The following is a 27,556-nucleotide window of genomic DNA, read 5'->3' as shown; positions in this document are numbered from 1 at the left end:
CAGTCGAGAGACATGGTCACCCAATGAATTAGTGTTTGCTCATTCATCGGGTTATCACCAGGACTTTTTACACAGGTCAATTATCAGGAACAAACATTTCTACAAACATTCATCCCCCAATAACTGGCCTGATTATCGATTCATGTAGAAATAATTAGTCTTACCAGTAGGTGTCTTCATTATCAGGTCCTCCAATCTCCCAAGAATTCCTTGGTAATTACTCATTCTGAGAATATTGTCAACATTACATTGGAAATTTATTTTATTGGAGCCATAAAAAAAGAAATTGTAAGCCAGTGAAACACATGAGATCACTGAGAATTGGAAGCTAGCTCTCTTGATCCGCCCCATATACATGCATGCCCTGCGTAGCTGAGTTGTAAAGGGGAGAGGGAAGAAATCTGCTTACAGACACCTTTTGGCAGTGAATTATCTTCCTGAGACTAAAAGGAACCGGCATGTTGAAATCCAACATTCCCCAGCCCTTCAGGAGGTCCTAATAGACATGAGATGGTCGGCCAATCCCACCGACCTACATCTAGTATGTATGGCCAGCTTTACTTACAATCAGTACTCTGGCTAAGCATCAAAAGCCGATGAAAGTATGTTACAAATGTTCTTTTTACTAGATGAAATCCATCTCCATAATTTTTTGTCATTTTAATGTTATATTTTTTACTTTCAAACAAAAACAACCACCAGAACTTTACTTTTCTTTTGCTACCGGAGGTACTTCCTCCAGTAGCAAAAGGAAATGTTGTACTTCCATGAAACTGTCACGATTTTCACACTTCTGACAAATTAAAATCTGAATTGTGAAATTCTACATTCATGTTATAGCCCCATTCCCAAGTAGACCAGAATACCCTTTTAAAACAACCTTTAAAGGGTTTCTCCGGATATTAAGAGAATACAATTACTGAAAATACATAAATATTAGTAAATTATAAACACTTTCTAAAATGGCTTTCATTATTTACAGGGAGTGCAGAATTATTAGGCAAGTTGTATTTTTGAGGATTAATTTTATTATTGAACAACAACCATGTTCTCAATGAACCCAAAAAACTCATTAATATCAAAGCTGAATATTTTTTAAAGTAGTTTTTAGTTTGTTTTTAGTTTTAGCTATTTTAGGGGGATATCTGTGTGTGCAGGTGACTATTACTGTACATAATTATTAGGCAACTTAACAAAAAACAAATATATACCCATTTCAATTATTTATTTTTACCAGTGAAACCAATATAACATCTCAACATTCACAAATATACATTTCTGACATTCAAAAACAAAACAAAAACAAATCAGTGACCAATATAGCCACCTTTCTTTGCAAGGACACTCAAAAGCCTGCCATCCATGGATTCTGTCAGTGTTTTGATCTGTTCACCATCAACATTGCGTGCAGCAGCAACCACAGCCTCCCAGACACTGTTCAGAGGGGTGTACTGTTTTCCCTCCTTGTAAATCTCACATTTGATGATGGACCACAGGTTCTCAATGGGGTTCAGATCAGGTGAACAAGGAGGCCATGTCATTAGATTTTCTTCTTTTATACCCTTTCTTGCCAGCCACGTTGTGGAGTACTTGGACGCGTGTGATGGAGCATTGTCCTGCATGAAAATCATGTTTTTCTTACCTTGCAGACTTCTTCCTGTACCACTGCTTGAAGAAGGTGTCTTCCAGAAACTGGCAGTAGGACTGGGAGTTGAGCTTGACTCCATCCTCAACCCAAAAAGGCCCCACAAGCTCATCTTTGATGATACCAGCCCAAACCAGTACTCCACCTCCACCTTGCTGGCGTCTGAGTCGGACTGGAGCTCTCTGCCCTTTACCAATCCAGCCATCTGGCCCATCAAGACTCACTCTCATTTCATCAGTCCATAAAACCTTAGAAAAATCAGTCTTGAGATATTTCTTGGCCCAGTCTTGACGTTTCAGCTTGTGTGTCTTGTTCAGTGGTGGTCGTCTTTCAGCCTTTCTTACCTTGGCCATGTCTCTGAGTATTGCACACCTTGTGCTTTTGGGCACTCCAGTGATGTTGCAGCTCTGAAATATGGCCAAACTGGTGGCAAGTGGCATCTTGGCAGCTGCACGCTTGACTTTTCTCAGTTCATGGGCAGTTATTTTGCGCCTTGGTTTTTCCACACGCTTCTTGCGACCCTGTTGACTATTTTGAATGAAACGCTTGATTGTTCGATGATCACGCTTCAGAAGCTTTGCAATTTTAAGAGTGCTGCATCCCTCTGCAAGATATCTCACTATTTTTGACTTTCCTGAGCCTGTCAAGTCCTTCTTTTGACCCATTTTGCCAAAGGAAAGGAAGTTGCCTAATAATTATGCACACCTGATATAGGGTGTTGATGTCATTAGACCACACCCCTTCTCATTACAGAGATGCACATCACCTAATATGCTTAATTGGTAGTAGGCTTTCGAGCCTATACAGCTTGGAGTAAGACAACATGCATAAAGAGGATGATGTGGTCAAAATACTCATTTGCCTAATAATTCTGCACATAGTGTATGTCTTGTTTTCACTAGGAGACAAGCATCGGGAGAAATAAAATGGTGGCTCTGCTGCTAGCACAGACAAAGTCCGTCCTCAGGAGACAGCTGGGACGGGATACATCAGATGTTCAGTGCAGTTAGCTAAAGAGCTCTCTCACCCTCCTGACCAGTCTAGCTGTAATAAGTTACAATCTTACATACAGCTGATAAGATATCAGCTGTGTGTGGTAATGGAGCGAAGTGAAACTAGGGAGAGAAGGACAGACACCGCAGATTGTTGTGGGGCTTTGGTAATATAGCAGACTGCTAGACTTGTATCTGGCTTTTTACGCTTTCCTCTGTGCTTGCTGAACATCTAGTTTGCAGTGCTCTCCGACATGATGGGTGGAGACTATCTGCCATCCACTGCACACACACAAAGTAGAGGAGAATCTCCTTTCTAACTGTCTCACAGTCTCTTGCAGCCTCAGGATAATGAAGGACATTAAAGAGAAGAACTGACCTGTATTTTTGTGAAGCACTTGTTAGTTCCTGTTCACTCCTCCTTCCTCCATTCTCCATAGACTTGCATTGACATGTGTGATATGATCCTCCTGCAGAGATGATCCTGTCTGCATTTTTCAAAGTGAAAAGCAATTTGGGGAGGGGTGGGGCGAGATGGTAAACAGCTGATGACAGGGGAGCTAGACATTTCTCACTGATACATGCTACAAAGCTTCTTGTTATAGCTTGTACTATTGATTTATGCAAAATTGTGTGAGAAGTTAATGACCATTTAAAACTCGAAATTGTAGTTTTAGCCATTATTTTGGATTCAAAACTATCTGAAAATAAAAATGGATAAACACTTACACTGAGAATATACATGATGGTCCACAAAATGTGATCAGAGACTCGACCACATACATTGAAAGGTCTGGCAACACTCAGACATGATTTTGCTGTTTACATGTAATCTTCTGTCTTTTGGGAACGAAAATTCGGTTACGTCAGGTACATTAAATGAACCGCCAACAAAAGCTTATGTAACGGTGGCTGAGTCGCATTTTCCACCATTAGACTGTTGGCCCTCTCTACAAAGGAGAGATGTCTTGAGTACCAATTTGGTACTTGTGGAAATGGTAAATTCCCTTTTTACAGGGCACTCATGGCTGAACTTTATTATAAATCAACCATCAATTCCACTTACAGAAAAGAGCTGTAGCCCAAGGATGTTAATTAGAAATGTCAGTCACCGTGTACCTAGAACGAGTACTCTTCAAGCCGCCCACCTAATTAGTTTGAATCATCAGCCATTAGTGTTTCCAGCTAGTAGGCTGCATTATCTGAATGTACGCTGCCACTACATAATAGAGAAAACATTGTCCCGTCATACCGTGATGGCAGCTTTTGTAATGTGCTGTATACACGCCCTTCATCAGGCCTCGTGAGTCTTATTCATCTATATATTAAGAAAGCCTCATAACACAATAAAACTTGCTGGAAAATTTAGGGAAGTGTTAATGACTAATTTTCTTCAAAATGTAAAAAAGGCACAAAAGCCCCCTTTTAAAAAAAAAGATTTTTCAGAAATGAAAGGCATATTATGGTTTTGGCAGCGCCATATGTAAACTCATGACATCCAATGTACATGTATGGTGGATGATGCTAAAGGGTAAAAAGGAACCAGTCGCACCTGCAGGCAGCATGTTGCAGAGCAGGAGAAGCCTGGTATACTGATATATATATATATATATATATATATATATATATATATATATATATATTAGTTTTGTGCTAAGGCCTCACGTTCCCATGTGGGTAAGAGGTAGCTAATATAAGGGCAGGACACGTGACCTGGCAGCATTAGAGATGACTTCCTGATCCGTTGTGACCTGAAGTTGGGGGACCTTCAGCTAACTGGAGCTTGGGCCCAACTATTGAGTAGGCAGAAGGAGGAACATCAGAAATATTGACTTTGCAGAGAGAACCTGCTATAAGGCCGCCTTCACAATATATGGATTTTGTTGCAGAATTTTCCACAACAAAAAATCCGTTCCATTCATCCATGAGCTTGCTCCCTCCATTCAAATGAATTGCGACTGCTATGGGGCCGAGAGCAAGAGGAGGCCCACTTATCTCCTCTTCCACTGGAGTTGAAAACTTGGTCAGGACTCTACACTGTAAAGCAGGGGTGCAGCTGTGTTTCTGCCCGCAACGCTGTATCACAGAGCATTACAGCTCCTGCTCCCACACTGTAGCAGGAGCATGACGGGTTCTCCGACTGTCTGAGACAGTGTGGGAGCGCTTCTGCCTTCTCCTCACAAAGGTGAGCGGCACGCTGTGCAGTTTAGACCCGGCGATCACGTGGTCGCCGGGTGTCAGGGGCAGAGGGCTGCAAAGCCTCACCAGCCCTGCCCTGTACAAAGCCTCTCCAGGAGTCTGGTTTTCCCTGTAACTGGGGCTCCTTTGCATGCTCCAGTTACTGTGTAGACAGTGCAAAAAAAAGTCTGTGTCCCCAAAGGTCTTTTATGGACCTTTTGGGGACAAATTATGTGGCAAATATATATGTTAAAAGTAAAAAAAATTAATTATTGAAAATACAATTTAAAAAAAAAAGTGTCAAAAACAAGTCAGTGTCCCCCAGAGGTCTTTTAACCTCTTTTTTTTAACCTCTTGGCTTGGGGGACATACATTGCTGCAAAAAAATATATAAAAAAAGATAATAAAATTTTAGTAAAAAGATGTAAAATAAATAAAATACAAGTAAAAGAAAACTATAAAAAGGAAAAAGTGCAAAATATATTTTAAAAAGAAATATTAAAGTGCTGACAAAAATATAAAAAAATACAAAATAAAGGGGGAAAAAAGGAAAATGTGCAAAATAAGTCAGTGTCCCCAAAGGTCTTTTGTAGCAGAAATATATTAAAGAGTTAAAAAAAGAAAAAATGGTAAAATACAATAAAAGAAAAAATAATGCCCACACCAACCAAAACCATTACAATTATCACTCCATTCATGTGAAACTATACATATTATATAAGAAAGCGATCCAACACATATAGGGAACTAATTTATAATAATTTGCATATTTAAATATTGAGCTATAGTTTGAATAAAAATGACTTAAAAAAAAAATTGTACAGTTTCCCCCTAATAAAACAAAAAAAAAATATTTAAAAGCCCTGTGTTATTCAATAAAAAGCTGCAAAAGTTATTTTGGTAGTCCAAACCACTAGTGTTTGAACCACGAGTGCGAAATTACAAAAAAGTGACTGGTCATTAAGGCCTTTTCAGGCCTGGTCATTAAAGGGTTAACCAATAAGCGCTTTCCCGGCTAGTAAGGCCTCATACATATGACCGTACCCTTTCTTTTGGTCCGCAGGACACCAGCCATGTAAAGTGAATGGGTCCGCATCCAAGCCACATAAAATAAATGCGGCTCAGATGTGGACTAAAACAATGGCCGTGTGCGTGAGCCCTCAGGGAAAGTGCCTACTGGTTATTGCAGGGCACCTACAGTATATCTGGGGGTGCAGGAGGCAGTAGTAACTAGTGAGCACCGTCCTCTGCAGTGAAGTAAAGCGCTTATTTGTGAATAGGAGGCAGGAAGAAAACGTCACCACTTAAAGGAGTTTCCCAGTTTAAAATGATTTTTAACCAGTTCCTGCAGCATAGTCCCTGAAACAGAAGATTCCTACTTTCCTGCTCTGTGCTGCTCTCACAGTCTCCATCTTCCGGTCTCGGAGCACCTCTCCAGCAAATGACTGGCTTCAGCGGTGACACACTGCTTGTGGCCACATCACCACTGAAGCCAGTCTTTGGCTGGAGAGGTACAAGTGACTATGCCCATATCCAACCGCATGTAAACAGAGGTTATGAATCTTTTTGGTTTCACGCCCAACGTGTGGAACGTGTTAAAAATAATTTTTTACCAGGGAATCTTGAAGCCCCTCTTACACGGCACGATATTCAGGATAATTACTGGGAACAAGTGTTGATAGGAGCGCTCATTCCTGATATCTGGCCGGTATAATCGTGCCGCTGATCAGCCGATAAACAAGGAATTGCTCGTTTGTCGGATGATTTGCATATTTTATCAAGATGAAAGATGTCCAATTATCGTCAGCACATCTCGCCGTGTAATCAGGAATGTGCTGCCGATAGTCTATAGAAGTGAATGAGGGAGGAATGACTGTGGTAGTGATCATTCCTTCCCAGCCACTTTGCATTAGCCTGTGTAATAGGCTGATGCAAACAAGCGCGGATTAACATGTATTTTTTTTTTTTTGAGGCCCCTTGAAATAGTGTGATGTAACAGTGCGGCCCCCAGACCAAAAAAGGTTGTGCACCCCTGATCTAAAGGAACAACTTTTAGCAAATGAGGCAGTGAAAAAAATGGCCCATGGGTCATTGAAAAGGGTTTAGGCGGGAACCCTTCTGTCCTGTGTGGGGGGCCTGGTTCGATCCTTGCTATGGGGCCCTTACTTCTCTATGTACGCCACGGATGGAACGGATGTTGAGTCGCGGTAAATTCTGCAACAAAGTCTGCAGCGTGTGAAGGCACCCTATCTGTGTCCTCTCCACTAGGTTATTGCACTGTAAATTGTGGCCACCCAGGGTGCGCTGGGTGGCGGTTTAGACTGACGAAGGCTGCTTTATCAGCCAAACTCTTCCCAATGTTGATAGTGTTACCAGCAAGGACCCTGGAGCTTTATCAGAATTTCGGTGGGCCTCCTCCCAGTGTGAGTGTGACCCTGCTTACACATACAGGGGAAACTGCCAGTCAAGGGTGAGGCCATCCATATGACTCCTAAGTAGTGATGAGCAAACTTGTGTTTTAAGTTCGGCGTCTAAAGTTCGTCTTCCGGTTAGCGGAGAATCCCGATATGGATTCCGAATTCCGTTGTGGTCCGTGGTAGCGGAATCAATAATCGGCCATTATTGATTCCGCTACCAGGGACCACAACGGAATTCGGAATCCATATCGGGATTCTCCGCTAACCGGAAGCCGAACTTTAGACGCCGAACTTAAAACACAAGTTCGCTCATCACTACTCCTAAGCACAGGAAGAGATGTCAATACAATAAGACAATTTACACAATATATGTTTTTTCCCCACAAAACTTTATAAACTATACATCAATCTGCTCCGCTCCTCCTGCTTTATAACATGCTGCCGATTGCACTGCATTTTCATGGTGACAAATTCTCTTCAAGATAAATTATACTATTACACTATCTTCCGTCCTATCTTCCATGTCCTTCTCTCGATCTTCCATATCATTAGTAATTATGATCATTTAATTCACCATATTGGCTTCCTACGTTTTGTCCAGAACCATATAGTCAGGAACTTGGAATAGGTTCACCACCACGGGTCCTAGCATCTTTTTAATACATTGCCATTACTTTTTTCATGATAACTTTTCAGCTTTGAAATCATAAATAAGATGCTGCTAACGGATCTGTTATTAAGGCTTTCCTATTTAATATGATGACTGCATGGACATGTCCTATTACTGGTATGCAGTTCTATCTTGCAGCATGGTTTTATTAACATTTTGAAGAGGTTGTCCCTTTTGGGCAACCCCTGTCCTAATACCAAGTGCCCTCAGGGGAGGTCCTCCCTGTTGTAGAGGACTTGATGTTACTATTTGAATGAGCTTCATGTAAAACTGCATTATGGCTGCTGTAGAGTAAATGAGTAGCCACACAGAGCTTCCTTGGGTAACCGCAGCTTGGAGGAGGGTGTGTGTGCTAAATCTTATTGAAGAGGCACAGTAGTATATGGAGTCGTATTTTTCAGACAATGCTTTAGGTTGTAAAGTATGCAAATTTGCTCATACCAACTAGAGATGAGTGAATCGATTAGTCTCATTAAGAAGAGTTCTGCACCTGTATGTCCCCAAAGCTAAGGATATTACCCCTGTAGTAATCTTGCACCTGAGCACAGCCCCCAAGCAGAGGCTCAAGCGCTAAGGCTCTGCTTCTGCTACTGGGTCAGCGATGGTGTCGCTACACTTCCAGCTACTTAGAACAGCTGCACTAGCACTAGATTGTCAAGGCCAGCCGAGATGTCTGGCCCTGTCAACCAAGTGGCAAGAGGAGCATCCTCCGGTTCGGAGACACCTCGTCATAGGTGCAAAACTTTTTTAACTTGATTCGCTCATCTCTAATACCAACCAAACTAGAGACATCCATCTGGAGAAGTCATCCATCTAGGAAGTACTATAATAAGAAGACTCTGCATACTCCTAGGAGCGTGCTGGGGTTGCTAACCTACTTCAAGCACCTCATTGTGTTATGTTATGTTTTCCTTGTATATTGGCTTGGAGCAGGGTACTGGTAATCTAGCTGTTATGTACTGATAAGCAGGAAGAATCCTGAAACCGTGCTGACTACAGATGGGTTTGCAACAAGCGCCTCCCCCTAGGGCCCTCTATGTTGCGACCCAGGAATAGGAATGCCGAGCGGCCTAAAATGTCACCTTGGTCACGGTGCTCCTACCTGGATACGGCTGGACCCCAGGCTTTGGCTCCGAAGCAATAAATAGGGGGGAATAATTGAGGGATTTGAAAGAACTTGAGTCCAGAACTTGAGATGAAGTTCAATAGCAGCTTTAATTTCCATAAACATTTTTCTAAAGCAGATTTCAGGCTTTATCTTGGTTCCAGCAGTCTTTAGCATTAAAATGGCAGGCAAACTCAACTCTGTTATATCTGACTCTGCTGTCCTGACAAGCTTAATTAGTGTCTTTGCTTTCTTCATGACCATGTAGCCAGTGTACTGGTAGAGAGGAAAATCTGCATTTTGAAAAGAGCTTCCTAGTGAATATATTGACTTTAGCTTTGAGCATAAAGTGACCTTCTGGCTTTGACAAACTCTCCATGTGTTCTGAGACATGTCCACATTTTTCTTTGCTGGGACCGGGAGTCTCTTAGGAGAGTGTTTTCTATATGTCTGCATTTTTACATAGCTTTTTTGTGCATGCATCGCTTTGAATGGGCTGTCAGGTAACTGAGATTAATTTGATAGCACATACCCACCTAGTACTGAGCATTGTGGCATCGCTTTTTTTTATAGCCTGTAGGTACCAAGTTTTATTTAACTGCCTTTGAAGGTCTTGGATGTTTAACTATGACATATATAGTCTAAACTTGAAATGTTAACATTAATGAGCTTTCCTGTGCTATGATCTAAGGGAAGAAATCAAGAGGACCTGATGAATAGGATTCCTGGAAACCAGGCGACCTTGACTCTACTGTAAAAAATCCTGTGCGTGAGGGTCCCTCTGATCCCTTCTTATCTCCTGGGGTCTGCAAATCATTGCAGACATGGGAGGGAAAGGTTTATATACACAAGCCCCCACTCCTTACATGACATAGTGTTTTGATGAAATGCGTAGGAATAGGAACCCGTCTGCTTTGTATTATTCACCATCACGCAGGGAAGGCATTTGCATATGATCAACAAAGATATCTCATTAACTGTTATCATATGCATAGCATGGGTTGTAGTACCTAACGTTCAGCACAAGGTGGAGCCGCTGACTCTTTGTAGTGATGGCGGTCATTAATATGAATGAGTAGGGTAACAGATGTTGCCAATTGTATTTTTTTTTTTTCGCCTGGAGCCTTAAATCCTATTGCCAGAGATACTTGTGTCAGTGAAGGATTAATAACAGTGAAAACAACCCACAGACATGGATATCCCTTACCCTAAAACGCACTGTGGTTTGTAGTATATAAGGTAACATCAGTGTCACTCGCAGGCATTGCGGAACGTGTGAAGGATTCGAAAAACATGGCTGCTTTCTTCTAATAGCAGCGCCACACCTGTCCACAGGTTGGATGTGGAATTGCAGTTCAGCTCCATTTGCTTCAATGGCGCTAAGCTGCAATACTAGATGCATGGACAGGTGTGGCACTCTTTTCAGGAGGAAGGCAGCCATGTTTTTCTTAGACTAGTTTCACAGTAGCACTAAAGTCTTCTGGTAGGCTGTTGCGGCAAAGAAACAGCCTGCTGGAGTTCTTCACATCCGGTATTGCCGGATACTGCCTTTCCCTGCCGAATCCCATTGCCTATAATGGAACCTGGCAGTCATCCAGCCTGTTTCCAGCATTAGTGCCGGGATTCGGCTGGACAAAAACCGCTGCAAGCACACTTTTTTTTGTTTGGCCGAATCCTGGCACAAATGCTGGAAAAAAGGCTGGATCCCTGTTGGCCGGGTCCCAATGTTCCCATATGGTCCATGAGGCCTGACGGTGCTCCAGCCCTTTCCAGCTATGCCGGATGCGATGAACTCCAGCAGGCTGTTACTCTGCCAGAACAGCCTGCAGGAAGATCTTAGCGCTAGAGGTAAACTACCCTAACCATGTAGAACCCCTTTACACTTGCATGGTGGACATGTCTAGTAAAGCCAGTTTCCTGCATAACATGTCACTTTTCATGGGGATTCATTTGACGATTGTGATCATTAGTAGGTATTTTTTTTGCCCCTCCACTCAATGGTGGCTTTCACTGGGAATTCACGCTGAGACTCCTTCTGGGCCTTTGGTGCAGGCCAGAAATCTGCTGTTAGCCTGATACCAATAGTACACACAGCGCCCCTGATGAAGGCTCTCCTTCTCTAACTCGCACTTGTGTTAGACCACTTGTTCCCTGCTCTGGTTCATGCCACAACCGTTCCTGTCTCTGGTACGCTTGGTGTGCCAGACTTTTTGATAGTTCTCCTGTGTGCCAGACCACCCCTTGCCCTATGACTAACCATGTGCCCGACTACTCCTTTCCCTATTTTCCTATGTGCTAGAGCTAGACCACCACTTTTTATTTTATTTTGTTTTATGTGCCAGTTCTCGTCTTCCAAAGATTTCCAAGGTGCTGGGCCAATCCTTTTCCGGCTCCTGTATACGTTCTATTTCTTCACCAGCTCAACTGTCTATAATACCTATAAGTCAAATCAACTTTACAATGGCTTGCAATTTAATCCCACTTTTAAGAAAAGTGATATTCAAAAAAGAACCTTCCCCCCCCCACACCAAAAAATAAACCCTCAAAATACTTAGCATACTGCGCGTGTCCATTATAAAAAAAGCATGCACCATAAGATGCTGTGGTCAAATTTATCATTAAAGTCTTTTTTCCGGTTCAGGATATTGGTGGCCTAGCCTGAGGAATTTGTAGTCTATCAATATCAGATTGAGGGGGGTCTGACTCTCTGCACCCCTGACTGTTGGCTGTTTTGAAGGGGCCTTTGGTGGTTTACATCTAGACGTGCATATAGAAGCAGCCATGCAGGAGTTTAGTACAACAGGTCCCCGCTCACCTTCACATGATAATGAACCCTCTCAGTACATGAAACATCTGGAGAACACTGGCCAAAATGCAATGTGAATACGGTTCTGCATGTCAAGAAATTCAATCTTTATTATCCAAGGTTAAAAACTTCAGCTTGAGTCATGATATAATCTTAGCAGCTAAAAATCTTAAAGATGTGGAGATTATATTGTGACTCAAGCTGGAGTTTTTGACCTTGGATAATAAAGAATTCATTTTTAATTGGGTCCTTCTTGATGTGCAGAACCTTATTCACATTGGATGCAGGAGATTGGATCATATGGGTCATTGGATCATATTATTCTGATTTCGTACATCAGGTTGAAACTGAAAAAAAAAAAAAAATGTTATCCACATTAGTTAATAAACCAGATGAATTAGCTAGTTTTGCAAAAGTAAAATTTTTTTCCTCTGCATGGTAGAATCATGTTTTTTTTATCCAAAACGTACATGCAAAGAATGCAGGCCAGTCACAATGCGGCAGCGCGGCCACCATTGTTGTAGACCAACCACTGTTTGAGACTTTACCATAGAACAGGGGTTCTCTGGGAATGATTATTTATTTGCATGTGCCCCCAGCCTGCCTCCGTAAACAGAAGGTTCATGCTCACCTGGTCCCCCCTGCATCGGTCCTCAACGCTCTCTCCTGTATGTCTATATTCCATTCCCTGTGCGGTGTATACTTCTGCCGCAAAGCGGGCATGGTTACGTGCTCCGCTGAAACCAGTCATTGGCTGCAGTAGAGCATGCTAGGAATATGGACATGCAGGAGACAGCATGGAGGACCAGATAAGCGGGGATCAGGTAAGTATGAATCTTCTGTTTATGGAGGCACGTGCAAAAATTAATCATTATTCCTAGAGAACTCCTTAAAAAGAGTTTTCTGCGACCTTGATATTTGAGGCCTATCCTTAGGATACACCATCAATATCAGATCTGTCCAACTTCCAGCTTTTGCAGCACGCAGAGTGCGGATGCATAGAAAGTATATAGGGTCTGCTGCTACACCCAGTGGCGTTGCTAGGGCTGGTGTCACCCGGTGCGGGAGAAAATGGTATCGCCCCCCCCAAGCAATAATTTTTTTAGCCACATATGGGGCTATGGGGGTGCTACTGCCGTAGGGGGGCATCCGTTAGCTTAGCAGACCCCCCCCCCAATGCTTTGAACCCCATTACCTCCTTTCCCCCCTAGGTCAGGTGCACCCCACTTTCCCTGGCTGACTGACTGAGATACCAAATGCTATTCAATTTCTTCTGGTGACCGCTTCTTCGTGTGGTCATCGTGTTCTAGCAGAGAGATCACCGACGGGGGGGGGCCCTTGTGCCGGCAGCCTATCGGTGCCCTGCCGCCGCAGCCATCAGGTGTCACCCCGTCACTGGTGTCACCTGATGCGGCCCGCACCCCCCTCGTAACGCCACTGGCTACACCTCCCATGCTTTGCGTGAAAGTTTAGGTATCCTTTCAAGGGGTTGGCTGATTTATATTACTAGCTGGTAACGGCACATGCATGCAGCTAGTAATAAGCATTATTAAATTATTAGCACTGATATTAAATGTATATTTATATGAATAATTCATGTTTGCATGCAGGTCTCCTAACCTGCATGTCGGCGCTGCACTTGGAACATGGCCGCTGATGGAAGGTCCTGTCCATCAGCGGCCTCCATTCACTTACACTAGGGAGGGACTGCGCATGCGCTAGGTTTCCTGTCTGTCCACTGTTTAAGTTAATAGGGGCCACTTATGGACGAAATCCTGTCAGTGGCCATTTTCTCAGCGCAGAGCTGGCACACAGGTCAACAAACCTGCATGTGAACATGAATTATTCTCATTAAACTATCGGACATCAGCCCCAATAGCATTATAATGCTTATCAGCAGCTAGTAATATAAACTGGCGGCCTACCCCTTTTAATATTGAAATTTCAGAAAACTGATTTCATGGAGACAAGAGCATTTCTAGCCAGGGAGGTTTTGTACATTTTCTATAAATGTGCTGCAAAAGGCTGAAAGCAAATAACCCCCAGCGAACGTCTGCCGTGACCTTTCATATGCGCAGACAGTAGAAATACGGATGGACGCTGCAGTGGTTCCTTAGCTACAGCTCAGGCTGCCTTCCATTTCCAAGTGCTGTAGGAGAGATGTGTTTTCTCAGTGGAAGGAATGCTGTCACTTGGTTAAACTTTAACTGGATATGTGTTAGCGCCCTGGAGCCTGCTAAGTACCTCTGTTTTCTTTATGGGAAGCCCACGGTGCCACAGGGTCTGTGATGTGAGCACGAGGGGGATCCATGTATCAGAAATGACACATTGTAAAACAAACTGCTTACAAGTGGCGCGCTGCATATTGATCAGCAAGCATCGCTCATACAAGGAGACTTTGCTTTTCTATTTATGGACTTCTGACACTTTATCCCGACTTCCAAGGAACTTGTATAGCCGTAACGAGCAGCCATAGAGACTCCCTCTACTGCCAGGTGCTACCTCTCGCTGCAGCCAGATTGTATCCTTCCCTTCTACCCAGTGCATTTTACAGTCACATTCACTATTGTGAATCCGTTTTTCTTTTGCATTGTGGACAGCAATTGACCAATATTAGAAATGATTTGGTTGCATATTGCATTTCACATGGGCTTCGCTGGTTTGAGTAGTGTTGAGCGAACTTGTGTTTTAAGTTCAGCGTCTAAAGTTCGGGTTATCGAAGTATCCCGTTATGGATTCTAAATTCCGTTATGGTCCGTGGTAGCGGAATCCATAACGGGATACTTCGATAACCCGAACTTTAGACGCCGAACTTAAAACACAAGTTCGCTCAACACTATTTCTGAAGTATCTTGATTTTGACCCTTTACAACCATTGTATCTAAGCCTCCATTCAGGCTAAGGAATAGGGGTCCACAAAGGGGAGGGTGCAATTTGGGGTTTTATTTAAAAAAATGCTCTACTTAAAAAGTTGTTTTCCCGGAAGTTCAATATTGATGGCCTATCCTCAGGGTAGGTCATCAATTTCAGGTCTATGGTGGTCTGACCAGCTGTATAAAGAGGCTGAGGCGAGCGCTGTGGTCTTCTTCTAGGCCATTGAGGTCATGTTCATCGGTCACATAGCCTAAGCGCAGCTCAGCTCCATTTGAGTAGGCTGCAATACCAAGCACAGCCACTATACAGTGTATGGCGCTGTGCGCAGGCTGCAACCCTCACTACGGCGCCGGGAGTCAGAATCCCTCCAGCTTGATATTGATGACCTATCCTGAGGACAGGTCATCAATATCAAATTACTGGAAAACCCCTATAAAGGGGTTTCATGGGACTCTGATATTGATGGCCTTAATCTTGTGAAGCAATTAACTAGAGAACAGGGCAATTTACCATAGATCTATGGGGTGCCTTAAAACTGACAAATTGGCCTCATCAATACGAAAAAATACTATTTCAGCTTGTCATTTTTTTTCTTTTTTTTTTACAAAATGTCAAGGTTTTGTGGAAGTAATGCAGTACTTTCCTGTATGTTATATATTTTCTTTGTCATCTCTTATACTTTGCCTGTAGGTGGCGCCCATGAGGGATTGCAGCACCTGGGACCATATGGTAACATACCAAACATTGTAGCAGAACTAACAGGGGACAACATTCCTAAAGACTTCCGGGAAGATCAAGGATATCCAAACCCTCCTAACCCATGTCCAGTTGGAAAAACAGGTATAGTTGGTTTATTGTCAGTACATTTTTATATGGCTTTATAACAGACCAAACAAAAGTCACATAGAGTTGGCACTTCTTTATAATACAATGCAACTCTGTTAACTTCATTATGCGTTTTAGTAAAGAAAGGCAGAGACAGAGACCTTAGAGACTTGTCCCTAGGACACTGGCTGACCTGTTACATGTGCACTTGGCAGCTGAAGACATCTGTGTTGGTCCCGTGTTCGTATGTGCCCGGATTGCTGGGAAAAATGATGTTTTAATATATGCAAATGAGCCTCTAGGAGCAACGGGGGCGTTATCATTACACCTAGAGGCTCTGCTCTCTCTGCAACTGCCGTGTCCTCTGCACTTTAAGAGACTTTAGGAGAAGTCACAGCCAGACGTGATCACATTTACATTGCCTGGCCGTGACAATCAAAGTGCAGAGAGTGCAGCAGTTGCAGAGAGAGCAGAGCCTCTAGGAGTAATGGTAACACCCCCGTTGCTCCTAGAGGCTCATTTGCATATATTAAATCCTAATTTTTCTCAGCAATCCGGGCACATATGAACATGGGACCAACACAGATGCCTTCAGCTGCCAAGTGCACATGTAACAGGTCAGCCAGTGTCATAGGTACAAATCTGCTGACAGATGGCCTTTAAAATAAGTTTAAAGTGATTTGTGATTGTCCACTTGATATGATATCAAAATGATACATAATCATCCCCTGTATAAGTACTGACTTACCTGCTGTTTGTTTCTTGGCTGCTTTCTAGCGGTCCTCTATTAGGGCAGAGCTGTATCTGTGACTACAGTCTATCTACAGTGCGTACAGGGAGTGTAAAGTAGTCTAAGACACGCCTCCTGCAGCTCTGCCTCCTCAGATTGGCTGCTAGCCTAGCACCGGCTCACCACAAAGCGCGGCAGGCTGATTTCTAGTACACAAACTGGTTATAAACTGCAGATTATTAGACCATCAGTGAAAAAAAAAAAAATATGTAATACACCGAGGGGAATAAGCCTTAGTAAGGGGAGCCCGGAGCGTTGCTTCAAACCACTTTGTGTACAATCACCAGCCAAAGTGTCTGTTACATATACGTAAAATAGTTCACACGTCTTAGAGACATGTTAGAAGTTCTCATTGGTAGTGGTCCATAAGCTGAGACCGACAACTATAGCTAGAAATAATGGGGCTGGTACTTTTTGAAAGTGCAAACACATTGTTTACTGACTTTTACAACATTTTCAGGGCAAAATATGTTTATATGAGGTCCAACAGAGCAGAGGTCTTCTTCAGCTTCTCCCTCCAGGGCATGACTACAAAGTGGTTTTATGATCTCCCCTCTGTAAAAATCTTCTTTCTTCTGGATACAAGACCCCTCCGTGGTCCAGTGTGGAAATGCTCATGCACAATAGGGAACCATGTAGTGTTCTGTAAGGTTGCTGTATAATAAGCCATATTCCTCGCGCTGAAATAGCTACCTTTATCTTTAAAATGAGGAAGGACCAACATAGACATTCAGAATTGGCCAGTATACCCAAATATGACTTTCACCTTCTGTGTCCATTTCCACCTCCTCGTGCATTTGGTCAGTGGCGTCCCATTGTCTGTGAGTAAATGAACAAGTCATTAAATGGACCCGCAGCCATTAACATTTTGCCAAAGGCACAAGTGAAAGTGTACCTGGTAAATGAGTTACCACCGCAGACACAGACAAGGTCACAGATCCTCCCCTAGTGTGTGACCATGGCTGTATATCTCTAAAGTCACAGTCTAGCCAAAGCCATGTATAGGCAGTTGGGGTCATAGTGTAGGTAGATCCATCGCCGTGTAAAGAAGGGAACACTGTAATGTGGGTCTAAAAAATATAGAATATAATTATATTGGAACAAACTTGTTTCTAACTTTGTTCTTCCCGGCCTATGCACTTTATTAAAATATGTAAAAAAAAAAAAAAGCTTGCAGGAAAGTCACTGCGCTGTGGTCTGTTGGTCTATGATGGCAAAGTTGCTTGAGACTTGCAACCAAATATCCAACCTTGTTTGATTTTTGCAACATTTGTGTCTCATATCAGATCGTGACACTGACTCCATGTAATGCAACATCGCAATCTTCATACTGAGTGACACGTCACCATGTGTCCCCGGCCTGAAACTTTAAGGGGTGTTGATATCGGAGTCATACATGGCATATCAAAAGTATATATCATAAATGTCTGCAAGTTCACCTTCCAGGACACCCATCTGCTGTGATGATGGGGGTCCCCTTCTCCCACTAATACGCACTCCAGAGAGTAGGAGACCAGGTATGAATCATGGTTTATGGGTCTTGTAGTAACAGCTTAGCATTTCACAACTACTATAGACTACAATGGAGATAGCCCATTCATAGAGGTTCACCCCCATCTCACATAATACTTTCTCAATTGTCAACCGGGGTTAATGGATCCCCCTTCTCCAAATATTTGAGGGTCCCAGAGATGGGTACACAATGCGCCATTAGTACTTGTCTGTCCCTGCTCCTGAGCTGTGTGTTACTCTTCTTCTCTTTCACGTGGAAACTACCTGTGTGTAGATGGTTGGAGAATTGCATTGTGGGCTACACGTACCCCAGGTTTTTGGGTGAAATAAAGCAAAATTTCTGGTGCATTTAGCTTGGTAAATCGCCTCGTTTATTTCAGTGTCATGCAGCTTACAGATGGCCATGATACTGATCTGTACAGTAACTGTATATTTAGTGCCTCAAACAGTACTGGAACCTATTAAAGGGGTTGTCTGAGATCATTAAAATCACTGAAATCCCTCAAATTGCTTAAAAGAAAAATATATATATTATCACGGTCTTCATTTGTCTACCACTGGGAACAACAATTAGCTGCAATAGTTGCGTGTCATATCCCAACATGCCACCCCTGATGTTTGTACTGGATCGGCAGAGCAGAAAACGGCACTGGAGAAAGGAGTGAAGATTTTTTTTTTTTTATTTAAAACAATTGTAGGGGATATCCAAGATTTTTAATTATCTCAGACAACCCCTGGGTCCTCCAAAGACAAAGCAAGTAAACCTTTCCCAAACAAAGCTGCTGCATAGTCCTAATACACTCATCTGGCTTTAGGATGTTTCATGGAGATCAGATCTGTAAAATGATGATGATGATATGAGAGTTGTTTTTTGTTATTGTTTTTTCACTTTTTTTTTTTTTTTTTAACATGGTCATCGAACCTTGCTTCCACCAAACTTGGTGTGAATTATTCCTGCTAATATTGCAATTATTTCCTTTGTTGCACAAGTTCTTTTTCTGACTGTAATGGTCCAACAGGTAAGCAGAAGACAAGCATAACCGATTGGACCCAAAGCGGCACAGATCTGGGATTCTCTGACTGGTCTGCCTAGTTCTTCCAGAAACAGGGCAGTGTATGGGGCTGAGCTGTAATACAAGACATAGCCCATTGATTCCACTGCAACATTTCTTTAGGTTAGAGCCCATTACCAACTGATTGTGTGCTCTCCATAAACATGAATCACTGGAGCACTACATTCCATTGATCTTCAGGAACATTCACCTAATCTTATCAACTTTCTTCTCCTTTGGAAAACAGGTGAAGGATGCTTGGTGGATACACCAGACACAGCTCAGTTCAGCAAAGAGTACCAGCTTCACCAAAACCTGTATGACCCGGAACACAACTATCCAGGATTGAACAAATGGGTAAGTCTCTAGTTATCTCATTCTAACTCTGTAATGCCTTTCCAATGACCTGAAATCAACTTGCTTGTCAAATTATACTAATAAGTATCCTTTGGATAGACCATCAATGTGTCATCGATGAAGGTCCACATCAAAGGAGACATAGCTCTCCAGTGGCACATTTGTACATGTAACTGGTACTGCAGACTAATAGGGTTGGCCATCAATTTGTATTCCCAGGATACAATCTATGAATCTATCTATGAGCATAGGTCATGCAAGGGTCTTCTAATTTATTGCCCATTTAGACAGCAGATAAGAGCATGCACAAGAGTTGTCTAATATAAACAGCCTAGTGATATTAACATGCTCAATCAGTGTTATAGTTTTTGCAAAAATAAAAACAATGCAGAATTGCCTTTGTGGCATGTCAACTTAAATTGTTTAATCAATAGAAGACATGTCACAGTATTGAATATGGCATTGGAGATATTGATGAATTCAGGGCGATTGTGTAGACAGTTATGAGTGTTTCTAATCGCTAGTAGGCCACTAAGCCCCCATATTGGCATATCTAACTGGCCTTTACTCGCTGTGAGAGTAGCTGCTGTTCTCCCAGGGCTAGAACATGAATGATCTTGCCATAAAATAGGCCACCAATGTTTGATCAGTGTAGATCCTTCTTCCTCTGCCAGTCAGAAAAATGAAGGAGCCGAGATGCTGGTAGAATGTTTATATGTATCCACGCTAAGTCCACTGGCTAAGGGTAGATTCACACAGAGTGTCTTTTAGAGGAAGTTTTGAGGCCAAAGCCAGAGATCGGTCCAGCAGGAAGTGGGAGGGGGGGGAGAATGGAGCAACCTATTGTTGGGAATGAATTGTTCCTTCCCAACAGTCGGCTGCTTGTGAAGTGAAGGTAAAGCACTGCATTTACATGTAGCAATCACCTCCACAGTTTGAGGTCAAGCGATTGCTGTAGCTATCTCTCAAAAATCATGGGCAGCAGAGTGCTGTTTAGATAACACTATCTGCTGCCCAGTCTAACAGCGGCTGCTGCGCCGCTGTTCCCCTGCTTACTACTGCTGTCTTGGGCGCCGTGTTCAGCGGTGATCTGCTACCAGTGTTTCCTTACAGCCCTGGCCACAGCATGCTTGCTGCTTGTTTCCTGCAGCATTTTCTTAAGGCCCTGCCTCACTTTCTGTGCTTTATTGGGTTGGATCATGTGACCTTGCTGACCAATCCTAGCCCTCCTGCACATATATGTGGGTCAGCCCCCTTCCTAGATGCCTGAGTGTCAAGGTCCTTGTGTCCTTCTAAGGTTCCTGATATTCGCTTGTATTCCTGGATTCTGCTACCTGTTTTATCCCTGCCTGCTTGCCTTGACTCTCCTGTTGCTGAACCGGATTGCCTGACCTGTACCTGTGCCTCCTGCCCTGACCTGTTGCCTGTTTGACTTCGCCTCTGCCTCATCCTTCGGTCCTGCACTGTTGCTCCTGGTTAGAACTCAGCCTGCTGACATCGCCTGTACATCTGGTATTCAGGCCATGTAAATCCAGCTTAATTCCTTTTATATTTCCGATTCCTACTGAATCCACTTTTGGCTTTGGCTGAAAAATCTGCCTTGAAACCTCCTCCAAAAAACTCTGCGTGAACCTATCCTAACAGATGAGCGTCCTGAATAGAGTAGCCTCCTCTATGAACAGTCTACTTTTCAAGTTACCAATCCAGTTTAAGTCTAAGTTATTGCTGGTTAGTGGTGCTCACAATTAAATATACAACACAAGCATGTGAAGGCCAATTCCATAGGAAGCTTGATGACGACTCGGTATGTTACAGAGAGTGGAAGGAAAACCAAGTACTGTACTGGAGGAAACCTACAGAAGCAAGGAAAGAACATATAGTGTATACCCAGGTGCCACCCAGGACCCCAGTGCCGCAAGACAACAGTGCAAAGCACCTATACGCTATGCCCATACATTAATAACATTTAAAAAATCATGATGAAATTGCTATTTGCTTAGAAATCAAAGTAGTTTTCATTAGCCCTGTAAAAAAAAAGTGGATTCATTAGATAAATCCCTAGGCGCACACAGTCAGTGTTATACATCTGCTATCTCCTCTGTGAGCGTATAAAAAGAAAAGTCTGCTGTCACTTATTGGAAAGTCTTATCCATTTTCTAGTCTTGGTACGTGTGGAAAACCCCTACTTCTCCAGCACAATCTTTGAGTCCAGACATGACGGAAAGAATTACACAGATGTGAATCCCCAAGGCCAAAAAATCCTCTGTCCTTAAAGAGAAAATTGTCGTGAGCCTTTTATAATGATCCCAAATTATGAAAAGTATCCCCAGATCTTAGACTAGATCCAGATTGTAAAAAAAAACAACAAAACGGAGCAAATCAATGAGATCAGGGAGACTGGCTCCAGATCAATCAGTCTAGTGGGATATAATGAGAGAAATGCTCTGCTCCACACTCCATCAATTCATATCTGCCGTTTATTCTCTACGTTAAATAGCACTATTAAACTATTGTAATAATTGTATATACTTATAACTGGGTGGAGTATTTTCTGCGAATGTTTAGGGGAATATGTGCAGTTAAATCAGTATTTATGCATAAAAAACTATGCAGTGCCTATAGGAGACAGCGGATATAGGCCGTATACAATTCATACACAGGTTTCTTAACACGGCATGGTGGGAAATTTCTACATTTAACAGTTTGCTATGTATTTTTATTTCCTGGACCAATAAAAAATAAACGGTCGTCTTAGTACAATGTTCTATCATGAATCATGTGCTCATGGAAGTTTTTGAAAAAATAAAATGGCAAGAAGATTTAGAGGACTTGTCACCACTAAGTGCATTTACCAAGTACCATTGGCCTGCTGAGTTTACCGCTTTTCTTCTTCCTAGCACTTCCTGAGCCAGAGCCTAAAAAAATGGATAAATCCACGAATCCACTGCTTCTTCACCAAGAGGGTGACTACCAGGAGTCTTCACTCCAGGAGGAGTGATTTTCGTGATTTTCGTCCCTCTGCTGTCCAATCACTGTGTTAGGGGGAGTTAAAATCACTGTTTCATTTTCCATTCTTCTGATCGATCCGTGAAACAAAAAAAAAAAAAGAAACCGGGATCCTGTAAAAAAAAACATCATCAGTTGCCATCTGTTAGAGCCATTTCTGTCTGAGATCCATTTTTTTAGACTGGGAAAAAAAGTCCTGCATGCAGTACTTTTTTTTTCCATCTACGGGGATCTCGGATGGAAATGGCTCAAACGGGTACCAACTGATGCAACCAGGATCCGTTTTTTTCCAGGATCCGGTTTTTAGTTTTTGTTTTTTTTCTCTTCTTCTGACAGATCAGAAGATGAAACGGATGTGAACTCTCCCTTAGAGTTGCTCTAGCTGCTATGGTGCTGCCCCCATCAGAGTGAAGAAACTCCCTGTAGTTGCCTCCGTGGAAAAGCCATAATGGATTCACGTACAGATGTAGCAGAGTTCACACACACTCTTAGTGAGTTATCACATTTGGTTAATGCGTTATGACTGTGAATGTAAACTCCGCTACATCCGTATCTGGGGACAGGACTCGGGAACAGGAGGTGCTAGAGAAAAATAAAAAGCCGTGCACTACCTGGGGCAGCGGTAATAGGTAAATGTACAGAGTTCACACTCATTAAAGTGATGACAGCTTCACAACTTGTAGGTCTTAAGTTATCCGTCATCTCTATCGTCTGTAGGAAGATGTAATATGTTCATCACTTTGAGCAACCCCTGTTTAATTTGCCCTCAAGGATGTAGGTAGCATAGAACCAGCCCATACAATTCATCTATGCAGTCAAAGCAGATTATTATGAATACTTCCTACTGTTCCTGTGCTGCTGTGGTGAAAAGTGTATTGTGAGTGGACAAATGGCACCATTGGGAATAAGTGATGTGGAACTTGTGGAGAACCACATGGCATTAATGTGAGAGGTGAACATCCGCTACAACGGTTTGTGTGGGTGGACCAACACAATACAGTGGAGCAGCTAAAATAAACCAGGGGCTACCAGACGTGTTTCTAAATCAACAGTTCCGGGAACCCTACTCCATGTGGGGTATGAAGCAGACGGATGGTCACTGCACCTCTACTAACGAAGTTGCACCAGCAGAAAAGGCTGATTGGTGAAGGGTTGTCTTCTCCGATGAGTCAAACGTCAGTGAAAAGATGGGCGTTGGCGTGTCAGGCAAGAAACATCAGAGAACAAACACTCTGGAGCCATTGATGGAAGAAGACAAGCTGGTGGTGGCAGTGTTATGATCTGGGCAATGTTTTTGTGGAATTCTCTGGGCCCACTCATCCATGTGTAAAGAGCTCTCAACCAATTTGGGTATCAATCTATCCTTGCAGATAAAGTACAACCATACATGCTAATTGTCTTCAAGACAATACAACATATCACACGGCTAGAAATGTCTAACATTGGTTGGAAGAACATGACCGAGACTTCCAAGTACTCCCCTGGCCTCCTAATTCCCCAGACTTATACTCAACTGAGCATCTGTGGGACCACATTGATATTTGTGTTCGCTATATGGATCCTCCCTCAAACACCCTCTAGCAGCTGTGGGATCAGCATTGCTTGAGATACCTGTGACAACCTACCAAGACCTTACTGAGTCACTCCCAGCCCGTCTAGCTGATGCTTGTGTTGCACACGGAGGTCACTCTGGAAATTGGCTGGTGGTCAGAATAATGGAACTCGACTGTGTAGTGTGTATGGGAAGGGGAGCCCATGCTTATGCTGGCTCTACACTCTTGGGCTTTCCTTCAGATTCACAGCAAATTTAGCATAAAAGTAATAGGGAAATTGGGCAGAATGGCTTACCTATGGATGAAAAGTGGAGAGAGGGCAACAAAGGGCATGAACCAGCAACAGAAAGGTCGCTTACTTTTCCTTTTTGTGTCTCCTCTGCTCTATGTACACCACTATTTGCTCTTATCTTGACATTTACATTTTTCCTGTAGTAATTTATGGACACGTGAATATAAGCCTGTAGCACAGGAAAATAGTCCTACCTAAGTCTGCTCTCCATAACCACGTTGTAAAGTAAAATGCACTTTTGAACATTATTTCTACAAGCTAATGCTACATAAAATATAGTTATTGCCAGCATTCTGACCTCTGCTTTTATTCTTTGTGCAGAATAAAAAACTACTTTATGAGAAGATGAAGGGCACCTCGCAGAGGAAAAAGAGGGTAATATTTTTTGGGGGTTTTGCAGTGTGCATTTGACATGGATAATGTTGTTTGTATGGTGGTGACATCTCGTAGGAGTTACTGGAAGCCTCTGTTCCTCTGAATGACGAGATCAAGAGTTGCAAATGAGCTTAAAAGCTACAGGGGGTAGAATAGGGGATTTTGTACCCCATACAGTCCCAAACCTGCCAAAATGACAGGTCAAATCATTGATACGAGGACTGTAAAGAGAGTAGCACCAACCAAAGCCTCCTACAATTGTTGACTCTGGAATCTACAATTGGGTGACAGTGTGGGGTGTTTTGACCTCTACCTCTGATTTTGAATGACATTACTTTCTGGGTCCTATAACATGCTTAAACAATGTTGGTGATTTTGAGGATGGGAATACTAAGAGTACATCACATTTTGAGTTTCTAAGACCCATCTTATGTACACTGCAGTCATAGCTTATTTGCCCTAGAGATCTTAAAGGGTTTGTACTAAAATCAACACTTATCCACAGAAGTCCAATGTGCACACCATGTTCATAGCGTACCCTCAACAGAAGGGAAAATCATGGCACCCCATATAGGAGAGGTGCCCACAGTAGGTTCCCAAGGAGGCAATACAATGGATAATGAAAACGTGCGCACATGACAAAATCACATTCAATACATTTTTAGCTGCAAATCAGATTATAAATTAACGTTTTTGGTCAGCAGACCTCCTTCAGGCCATCTGATAGACATGAGAAACAGATAGACATGAGAAAAGCATGGAGATGTAATTCCTGGGGTGAGCCTGTAGTGTGCATTTGACATGTATGCCGGGAAATGCTCCCAATATATTCACCAAATACGTCCAGAGCCAATAATGGGCCAAAGGTATTTCAAAAGTATTCCTTCACAGTAGTATACCTTTTTTTTTTTTTTTTTTTTTTTTTTTTTTTCTTTAACTGTATTGAAACACACAGGTAGTGATTTATCATCCCCCCCCCCCCCCCCCATGCCACTTTCCGGGTTGAAAATCTATTTTGCTACTTTTTAAATGCCATTGCGATCTTTTTAGTTGCAACTGGAGCTTTTACGCCGCCCTCACCACTTTCCAAATAGGGGGCAGGGGTATGGGCGGGCACATTTATCCTTATTTTTGCAAGAAATTGCTGTAAATAATGACTTCTATAGGAACTCCACGTTGCCATAGCTTTCAGTCTGGTGCACAGGCTGCCAGAGGAGGCATCTAATTTGGGACCAGGCCTGTGCCTCATCCTAAATTAAATGCATCCTCTGGTGGCTCAGGGCCTATCCACACTGGCACAGCACATGCCAGTCTTGGTAAATCAGCGCCATTATAGCTTTTGAATACAAAGGGATTCCACTAAGAGTAAAATACATAACACTCCCTATACATTTCCAATTTACACTGCAACACAAATCTGTGCTCGGCATATACTTCAGGAGGTTTTCCCACAATATAAGCCAATGTACAAGAACATAATGTAAACCGAGCAAAAGTCACATGACCTGTTAAATGCTAATATTATTTAATATCTATCAGTATCTATCTATCTATCTATCTATCTATCTATCTATCTATCAGTATCTATCTATCAGTATCTATCTATTTATCTATGATCTATCATTTATCTATATATCAATCGTTTATCTCTCATTTATCTATCACTCTCTATCTCTGTCTATATCTATCTATTATCTATTATCTATCATCTATTCTATCCATAAGAAAAATAGCAGCACCAGGCAAAAAAATATATAATAGTCGCAAGCCTAATGAGATGAGACTCCATTCACATGTCCGCAATTCTGTTCCACAATTTGCTGAATGGAATTGTGGAACTATTCATTTCTATGGGGCCACACTATGTGCTGTCCGGATCCGGAAATGCAGATCCGCACTTCCTGGTTTGCAATTCCGTTCCCGAAAAAAATAGAACATGTCCTATTCTTGTCCGCAATTGCGGACAAAATTAGGCATTTTCTATTATTATGCCGGCGATCTGCGGTCCACAAAATGCGGAACACACATTGCCAGTGTCCGTGTTTTGCAGATCCATGGATCCGCAAAACACATACGGAGGTGTGAATGGACCCTAAGACTAATGCCCAAACAAACAAACAAAATGCAAACCGGCAGCACTCTCAAATAAAGAAAAAAGGAGAGAGTTTATTCACCCATGTGGACGCGACTATTTCGGTTAAAACACTAGAGCCTTCCTCATCTATTTCTCTATCTATATTCTCTTCTATTCTTCTCTATCTATCATCCATGGCATACAGAGTCCCACTTGTCTCCATCTTCCGTCTCACCACCCACCTTTTCCCCTGGCAGATGGTGAATCCATACCTGCAGGGGCAGAGGCTGGACAGCGTTGTAGCCAAGAAGTCTGTTCCGCATTTCTCTGGTGAAGAGGAAGAATAAGCAAAACCAAATGAGTGAGCGTTCTCTGCTGTGATCCGGCCGGCGTCCTATCTGCTGCTCCAGAGCCCCACTGACTGGCAGCCTGTTTATTATTTATAGACCTGTGAATGGGAACCAGCTGGATTTATAACATTATGTTGTCATAGGTAATAAAAAATATAGACTTCTGCTTTCTGTTAAATTAGAAGAGCGGTATCTTTTTCTTGTGCATTTTTGCGATGCTTTGAGAGGAAGTTTAACCAATTGCTTGCTGCCACATAGTGTCAGTGTTCAGCTGTAGTTACCAGTAAGACCCTGCCTCCTGTGTCTGGCTGCGGAGATCGCTCGCTACCTTCTTCAATACTGTAAATTAGAAATAACCGCAATAAAGATTTCACTCCCCCGCCCATGCCTTGTACATGATTTCTAGTTAATGATTACACCTACCTGAGTTCACCTACAGCTGAAAAATAAATGATACTGGGATATACATCATATACGAAGGTGAGTCAAAAACTATCTGCACTCCGGCTGTAGAATTTATTTTAATTAGAAGAGGCAAATACATCATTTTTTGACCTAATCTCCCCAGTCACTGCTCTGAATTATCGGTTCATTTGTGACTGTGGTGTGAGAATCAATGGCTGATCTTGTGGCCTGTTTTTGTCTGGTGCCGATATTCATCCAAGACTTTGTGCGCTGTATGG

At 42.6% G+C, this 27,556-nt stretch overlaps 1 protein-coding gene across 2 annotated transcripts in view; it reads left to right on the top strand.

Annotated features, from left to right (window-relative positions):
- Positions 1-26,914, top strand: part of SCG5 (secretogranin V) — a 32,840-nt gene extending 5,926 nt beyond the window's left edge. For both annotated transcript variants that reach the window (XM_044272140.1, XM_044272141.1), the window contains exons 3-6: positions 15,378-15,527; positions 19,114-19,223; positions 24,396-24,449; positions 26,781-26,914. In XM_044272140.1, the coding sequence (XP_044128075.1) occupies positions 15,378-15,527; positions 19,114-19,223; positions 24,396-24,449; positions 26,781-26,870 (404 nt within the window). In that variant the 3' untranslated portion in view covers positions 26,871-26,914. The remainder of the gene's footprint in view (positions 1-15,377; positions 15,528-19,113; positions 19,224-24,395; positions 24,450-26,780) is intronic.
- The last annotated feature ends 642 nt before the right edge of the window (positions 26,915-27,556 follow it).

The sequence above is a fragment of the Bufo gargarizans genome, chromosome 11 (assembly GCF_014858855.1).
Source record: "Bufo gargarizans isolate SCDJY-AF-19 chromosome 11, ASM1485885v1, whole genome shotgun sequence".
Taxonomy (NCBI): Eukaryota; Metazoa; Chordata; class Amphibia; order Anura; family Bufonidae; genus Bufo; species Bufo gargarizans.
Note: the sequence above shows the minus strand (reverse complement) of the source record. Positions and strands in the feature narration are given on the sequence as shown.